At 47.3% G+C, this 7,803-nt stretch overlaps 1 protein-coding gene across 1 annotated transcript; it reads right to left on the bottom strand.

Annotated features, from left to right (window-relative positions):
* Positions 1–2,985: 2,985 nt before the first annotated feature.
* Positions 2,986–6,801, bottom strand: LOC139223667 (probable ribonuclease ZC3H12C). Its single transcript, XM_070855636.1, has 5 exons — positions 5,931–6,801; positions 5,619–5,758; positions 5,283–5,517; positions 4,923–5,029; positions 2,986–4,676 (listed from the first exon to the last, which is right to left on the bottom strand). The coding sequence occupies exons 1-5, from the start codon at positions 6,746–6,748 to the stop codon at positions 3,082–3,084; spliced, it is 2,895 nt and encodes a 964-aa protein (XP_070711737.1). The 5' UTR covers positions 6,749–6,801; the 3' UTR covers positions 2,986–3,081.
* Between the last annotated feature and the right edge of the window lie 1,002 nt (positions 6,802–7,803).

The raw sequence follows: 7,803 nt of genomic DNA, 5'->3' as shown, positions 1-7,803 counted from the left end.
AAATGAATTATAATAACTAGTAAGTCTATACTTAAATTGGGAAAGTCACTTAAAACAAGGCTTTCATAATACTACAGTATCAATGGCTACCATGTTTTATAGCAGTACTCTTTAATGAACAATCACAGTTACAGTTGAAAATGTTATAATAATCAATTAGTTACACTGTTATTCTACTGGCAAAATGTAAATATAATTTGAAACAGGTGATTTTCAGTCTATTAGTAGTGGCCTGGATAGCATCGTAATATCTACAGCACAAAAGTCCATTTATCACTACGGCTGAGCTCATTTCCAAAGCAAACAACGCTGGAGAACAGTTGGATTGCATTGCAAAACATGCTTCCGGGTACATTTACTCCAAAGGAGGGTGTTGTACCTAGATCAACACTAACTGACCTATGAAATAAAACCTTAACAAGCAGAAAAACAAGCCACTTTGTGTATAAGTGAGCGTAGAGGCAACAGCTAGCATCATATCACAGTCACAGCGAAGCAGACTTCCAGGACAGAAAAACAGCTATGTACACACTTTAAACACAAGGAAACATGCAGAAACCAAAACAAATCAAAACATGCATAACAGTTAGCTGAACATAGTTCAGAGTATTGGATGTGTCATAAGCACAATGCCATGAAGAGGCATTACTTTGGGCCCACGCTCAGGTGCCACACTGACACACAGTGCCAGGAGGCCAGAGAGAAGGCGCTTCTTCAATACACACAAAGGTTCTCTCTCAACAGCACGTGTGCTTGTACAATAATCATTATTTGTACAATGTGACACGTTAGACAAGAAAGAAACCAGTGGGCTTCATGTAGCTGGCTTGTGGGAAACTGTACGACGAGCTCACTCTGGGCGGCCATTTTGAACTTGCGTTCAACTTTGGTTGGGCTCTACCTTGCCAGGCTCAATCATTACATACTGATTCATTAATTATTAAAAAAAATACTGAAAACACATCTAAGAATCCAGATCAATAAACAGCTAACATTTTAATCTGGCCATACATCTACATCTTTAGGAAAGGGCTCAGCAGTTACACATAAGGTAAAGTTGAAACATTTTCTTAAACTGTGGCCACAGAGAAGTTTGATATTTTGTCCTTAAACATCAAACCAACCGTTTGATGTTAAAGGACATTCTGCAAAGTGGCTAGCTAAACTTCCAGCTACATTAAAGCGGTCGTAGTTGTTATTCTAGAGATTTCTTTGCTGACTGGATAACTTATGATTCTATAAGGCAAAAATTACTTTATACATTCGCAAATACTCCAGGTAGAGCTTTGGTAAAGCGTTAGATGTTCAAAATGGCCGCCATTGGATGTGGAACTGACCTAAATATAAAACTTTACTTGTTTAACATAGTTGGGGTCTGTCAACTAAATTAATGATATAATAGAAACAATAGATTAATGATAAAGCATCAATTCTCTATTATTTCAAGCATAACGTTTTATAATGTTGCTTAAAGGAAATCCACTTCCTGACTTATCAAAGAAGCTAAAAAAAGCTTAAAATGACCCCAAACTCAGCGTGAAAACAGAACAGTTCACTTCTGTCTTCAAGTGGGTGATTAACCAGTAAACCAAAGCTACTTCGCACACATGATTTAGTTGGAGCTCCTGTAGAAAATAAGCCAGCTTTAAACCCAAAAGCGCAGATAAAGAAGTCATGATACCTAAACATAGTAGGCAGACAACTCCTTTTGTTTCGTGACACGTGAAATAATTGTCTCAAAGCAATTTCCACTAGATTAAAAGTTGGAACATCTCAATTGGAACATAACTGTTGTCAATGCACTTCATCATATAGCAATACATCAAGAGTGTTTGATAAATACAGATCAACAAGTCCATGTACTGTATATAACATCAGCGACTTAGTTAATGATACAATTTGTATCAAACAAGGTTTTTCTCCGTCTAGCATGGATTCGGCTGGGATCTGCTACAGACAACAGTGAACGCTGTTAGCCAGAGGTACAGCAGGGAACTCTGTTAAATATATTTACAGTACATACATGTGTCATTTACGGATGTCCAGATGTTCTGTCTGTAGCAGATGCCAGAGTTGACCCAAAAAGGGCCAGAGAGAGAGAGAGAGAGAGAGAGAGAGAGCGATAGAGAGAGAGAAACAGAGAGAGAGAGATGTCCCTTACTAAAACTAAGGTACACACGACAGGGTCACCCATCTCTACAGCTACAACTCTGACCAAAATACTGACGTCATCTCAAATGAGACGACGATATCTTTCAGACACCCATTTTCACCGACATGGAAAAATAACCCCACAAATGGCCGCACGACACACACGAAGAGATTATTATACACAGACCGTTGTCAAATAGTAGTTTGAGACCGTCATGTGATCACCGAGTGCCAGGCGGGCGTGTGCTGCATAACAAATTAAGAAAAATCAATGTGACACTTTTCTTTACTGTTATGAAGTAGAAAACCCCGTCTATCTGGCACTTCCCACATGCAAGGCAAAACTATTTTCAAACACTGTTTGACTCTCAGATCTGACTAAGTACAGCGTACCGAGCACATGACGTGTGCACGTACTCCCTACAAATCAGGCTCTGGTCAGAGAGGTGGTGGAAACGCTTAAATAATCCTTCATATCCAATGTCTGTGATACCAACTCACTCGGTGATGATTTGGCTGTAAAACAAAAAGTGCCTTTGGAATTTGATGCATCACAAGTCCTGCATGTAAAAGAGACATATAATAAGCTACTAAATAAATAATAATAAAAAAAAAGAATAGCAGGGCAGGTTGTTGAACAATTTCCCCAGGTTTGTGTCAGAGTCATAGATTTCATCAAATGACTCGCTCTCTCCACACTTGTTTAAGTTGAGTCGTTGCTGCGCAGTGACCAGAGCTGGATTCGGATTATCTTGAGCATTTTATATCCTGGAAACGTTTTCTCATTAATGCCATAAGAAAAGAAAAAGCTCTCCTTGCAGAAGTTCACCACGATATCCCAACGTGCAAACCATCCCCAGTTTGTGTTTTCGTCCTCAGACAACATGACTGTTTTTGTTTTCTAGTGGGAGATCACATTTCCGTCGCCCCTCAGTAGCCTGTTTGGGCTTTCTCTGCAAGGATGGCGGCTGCCAGCTGCTGGGGGTCTGTGATGTGGGGGCTCCTGGCCATCACCCGGCTCACCAGCTCCGAGGGGAAGATGTTGCACAGGTTGACGTACACTTTCTCCCTCACGTCCTCGTAGCGGCCGTGCACGGGGGAATCTGAGTGCTGCGGCATGTAGGAGGGGGGGGCGTGGGAGGGCACTGTGAGGTGAGGCGGGTACGGCGGGAGAGGAGTGCTGGACGGATGCGGCGGGTGAGGAGAGTGGGCTGGAGGCGGTGGGTGGTTTAGGTAATGTGACGGGGATGGGTGGAGGGCTGGGTGAGAGGAGTGGTGCTGGGCGTAGCTGTCCTGTGTCCAGGGAGGGGCGTGCCAGGATGAATGGCGGGTGTCTGGCAGGCTCTGATAGGCAGACGGCTCATATCTGGATGGCGGCAATGGAGGCTGCCTGTAATATGAGTCCCATCGGGGCAAAGCTTTTGTCCGGTGGTGGTGATGCGATGTAGAGAGGTGTTCATACAGATGTGAATCTGACACACTCTCTGCTCGTGTGGGGGCCAGGCAGCGGCCAAGGGGAGAGCCAGGGGGGTGAGGGCTGGATTGGGGCAGTGAGTGGTAGTCGCCTGGACAGCTAGAACGTGCAGACAGCGGCTGGTGCTGGAGATGAGGGGGCAAAGGGTAGAGAGGGCGCTTTGTGGGAGCCTCTGGCGGGGGCTGGTCATGAGCACAGCTCTGCCCGCGTGCCACACTCAGGTGGTAGCTGTGGACTCCAGGATTAGACGTGTGGCTGTGTGGGATGTTGGTGTAATCGGCGGGATGAAGGCCACAAAGTTCATGGTTCGATGCGGCATGGTGGGGATACAGCCGGCTGTGGGGATTAGCAAAATGGACGCTGTCTTCCAGTAAAGTATCTGGGGGGCATCCAGGACACGGCCTCTCACTGTAGGAATCGCAGCTGCTGCCACAACTCACGCTGCTTTCGCTGCCACACTCTGAGCCCGCTGAGCCCATTGAGCCCAGCCGCAGGTCTGTGTCGTTGGGGAAGCGGCAGTCTGGGCTCCGTCTGGAGGAGAGGCTCAGGCCGGAGTAGGCACGTGTTACGGAGTAGTAGCTCAAGTCTGGAGACTCACAGTGAGGGTAAAGGTCGTGGCTGGGGGCTGGTAGACCATGAGGTGTCCCTGCTCTGGACTGTTGGTCCTGAGGAAGGCTAAGACTGGATGGTGGGCCACCTCCTGTGGCCGGGGACATGGTTATGCTCCCACTGCAATTACTGCTACTGCTGCCGCCACACATACTGCTCTTCTGGTTGTCCATCCTTCCTTTCGCCAGCAGCTTCTCCTCAGCATCACTGTACGACAGAGCTCGGATGCTTGGGTCGGACTGCCTTTTCGGCGCACCTTTTTTTGCCTCGATGCTGCCCGCTGGAACGCTGTGGCTCTTCACCAGCCCAGTGTCCCCCTGGTTTTTTGCGGTGACGCAGGTCTTGGCACTGGCACGCAGTTCGTCAGCCACAGCACGCTGAGGCTGAGCACCTCTTTCTGGGTGGTAGTACTTACACTTATGGCCGTAAGTGCACTTCTTTCCTGAAGCAAGGAAACACAAGGTGTCTGTCTCATTACTAAATAAATATACATATATATAAATAAGTCAACATGTACACACTGATACCACTGCACACAGACATGTTTGTGATCAGGAACGATTTGCATTTGATTAGCACAATATTTTTCATTCAGCCAAATAAGACCCATAAAAAAAATAAACAAATAAAATGCAATTTCTGTGTGTTTTCTGTGTTCAAGTAACTTTGTGCATATCTCTGTTCTCACCGTATGGACATGGCTGTTTCTTCTGTTCAGGCATGACAGGTCTTTTCCTCAGGAAGTTGTCTAAGCTGGGGCCATGGCGACCGAGAGGGTCATCTGGGGGCATGAATCTTAGAGACAGGAAGGGAGGATTAGAACGGACGAGATAATTACACAACCGTTAAGTTTGAGGACAAGTTTGGTGCATAGTCTTTAGATTACATTTCTCTTTTCCAGTGTAAGTTGGAGGAACTGTAAACTGTAAAAGAGTTCAAAATTAGAAACATAAATTAGAGACATAAGTGTCACAATTCTTTTGGCATCAAGTCACCAAGATCTATCATATCGACTGAATCTGTCCCTTGTTTATCCACCCCTACTTACTTGTCATTGACAAAGGAATACATGAGCAGCCGCTCATCGATGAACTTCTTCCACTCAGGCTTCTCATTAGCCAGGTCTCTGTAGTTATCGTTGGACACGATGATACCGTCTGACTCATACGCCAGCTTGACAATGAAGCGGTCATCATAGCAAACCACGCGGCGACCTTGGACACGCCGCGAAGGAGTGAAGACGAGGATCTTTTCCTTCTCCAGGCGACGCAGGATCTCCTGGTCTGTGTGCAGGGGGGTTACGTTAAGGCTGAGAAAGATGCCGAGCTAGAATCATCTCACAGCTTCATGGACGGCATGTGTGTGTGTGTGTGGCAGCTCTGACCTGTTATAGGGGCATCGGGCCGAGACTGCTCTTTCCTCCACGCAGGCACAAACACTGTGATGTCATGATGGCCGCGCTCTATGAACCAGTCTACAGCCAGCTGGATGCCCTGGCAGGAGAACACTTCCTTGTTGCCATGGCTACAGGACATGGGCATAATGCAGCAGGTGATAGCAAATTAACATTTGGGGTTTTAATGAAGGTCTGTGCAGCACTTTTCAGCACTAAACATACAATGACGTGAAAATCTGTCGTGTGGAATCAATAAGGGACATTTTACAGTGATTAAACTACAAGCTGTTAAGTGCTCACCTCATGGCTACATTACTGCCGTCCACCACGATCGGCCGCAGGTTGTCCTGGTCACACAGGGAGTCTGAAGGACAGGGCGAGTCCGACCTCTGGCCATCCAGCAACTCGGAGCAGCCACAAGAGGAAGAGGAGGACGAAGACGATGAGGTAGAGACTAGTGATCCCGCTGGCTGCTCGCTGTCTGACTTGGTGCCCAGTTTGACCAGTTCTCCCAGTATGTCGTTGATGAGGGTGTCGGGGCCGAGCTTGGACAGCACCAGCCGCACCGTCTCCTCAGAGTAGCCCAGCTTCAGGGCGAACTCCAGCTTAGCCTGGTACTCCTTCCCACCAGCCGCGGACGCCGGCTCTGATGTGGAGGGGTTGGACGGAGGCTCAGGTGGGTGCTTACATGGGGAGCTGGGTGAGGACTGGGGAGGGGTGTCATGTCCAAGCTCTAATGAGAGTTCAGATGGCAGCTCAGGAGGACCCTCTGTGCCCAAGTCCACACACTGAGTCCGACAAAGCGGCTGGTGGGCGTTCTTACTGTGAGTTAACCCCCCCTCTCCTCCGTCCGGGTCCGGGCTGACAGCTAGGGTGGCAGTGGAGGATGGCGCCTGCTCGCACTCTGCATCAGACCCAGCATTTTCTTCCACGACGGCCGGTGGAGGGGAATTGGCGGTGCTGCTGTTGCCGGAGCTCTCCTCCTGCTCCTCCATAGCAGGGTGCCCGTCAGCGCCGCCAGCCTGCCGGTCAGCCCCCGCTACGTGGAGATACTCCAAATCCAGCCCCAGGTCGAGGATGTGGCCCGCTCCTGCCTCCACATGGTCCTTCTGGCCCATGGATCTGTCACAGACATCCAGCACACGGGGCTTACTGCTGCCCTTTCACAAAGCTCGACTCATTGGTGCCTAGAGGAAGAGACAGAATGGTGGAGAAAGAAGGTGTGAGATATGTGGAATTTAACTGAACTTGGTCTACATTATAAGAGAAATCAACGAGGATGGAGAAGCTCGGATTAAAACACACACACACACACACACACAATGAATGTATATATTCAGTACATCTTTACATATGTTATATTAACGCTCTGAACGTTGAATAGAGACCCTTTAAACAGTTGGATGGAAACAAAAGTACGTTCAAAAGTAGCAGCAGTCCACAGAGTGCCTTGGAAATAGTTTGGAAACAGTAAGAATTTGCATTCAGGCACTATTGTTACATGATAATTTAGAGTCAACACTGACTGTCATTTTAGGAAAATCTGACTTTTTATTTACCCAAGAAAATGTTTCCTTACAGAGTAGGGCTCTGAGGCGGTGCTGTTTACACTGGCTGTCTTGGGCAGTTGGGGACTCCACCGCGGCACAGACTGGCTGACACAAAGAGCCGATGGGGCCTCTCACCCTAATTAATGGACTCCCGCGTCTTTTTTAGTCTGGCCCCAGTGTGTTTTTACAGGGCCACGCCACAGCGCATTAATCTAAGAGGGAACGGAGGGTGAACCGTTTAAAAAAAAAGACAGCGAGCCGTTAGCCATGGGGCCGACAGCCCCTTCCCCCTCACATTCTACCTGGTAATTAAGGTCCATATGCTCCTTCCCACTGGGGGTGATGGAGTCACTCATTAAAACACTGAGAGCTGTGAGGTTACCGAGCCAATCAACATGTTGCATTCAAGCACCAAGGACATGGGATCTGGTAGGGCTAATCTGACTGGTGTCAAAGGTTTAGTGGAACACGAATTACAGGGAGCACTTTGGAAAATTAAGCTGAGATCAAGTGAAACAGATATGTTTGCAACCAAAGTTATAGGTCTGCTTCTGTATTATTCTGTTTTTATTGGTTTATGAGTTAGAAATTTAGGCTGTCTCAGTATCAGTGATACCCATCTG

The sequence above is a fragment of the Pempheris klunzingeri genome, chromosome 24 (genome assembly GCF_042242105.1).
Source record: "Pempheris klunzingeri isolate RE-2024b chromosome 24, fPemKlu1.hap1, whole genome shotgun sequence".
Classification (NCBI taxonomy): Eukaryota; Metazoa; Chordata; class Actinopteri; order Acropomatiformes; family Pempheridae; genus Pempheris; species Pempheris klunzingeri.
The sequence above is the reverse complement of the archived record's forward strand: the minus strand, read 5'-3'. Positions and strand labels throughout refer to the sequence as shown.

Excerpts from the sequence above, each read along its gene's own strand:
- LOC139223667 (XM_070855636.1), bottom strand. The coding sequence starts at position 6,748 with ATGGGCCAGAAGGACCATGTGGAGGCAGGAGCGGGCCACATCCTCGAC. Across the intron at positions 5,518-5,618 it reads GCCCGATGCCCCTATAACAG|ACCAGGAGATCCTGCGTCGC; the intron begins GTCAGAGCTGCC and ends CCCTGCACACAG. Across the intron at positions 4,677-4,922 it reads GAAACAGCCATGTCCATACG|GAAAGAAGTGCACTTACGGC; the intron begins GTGAGAACAGAG and ends TCCTTGCTTCAG.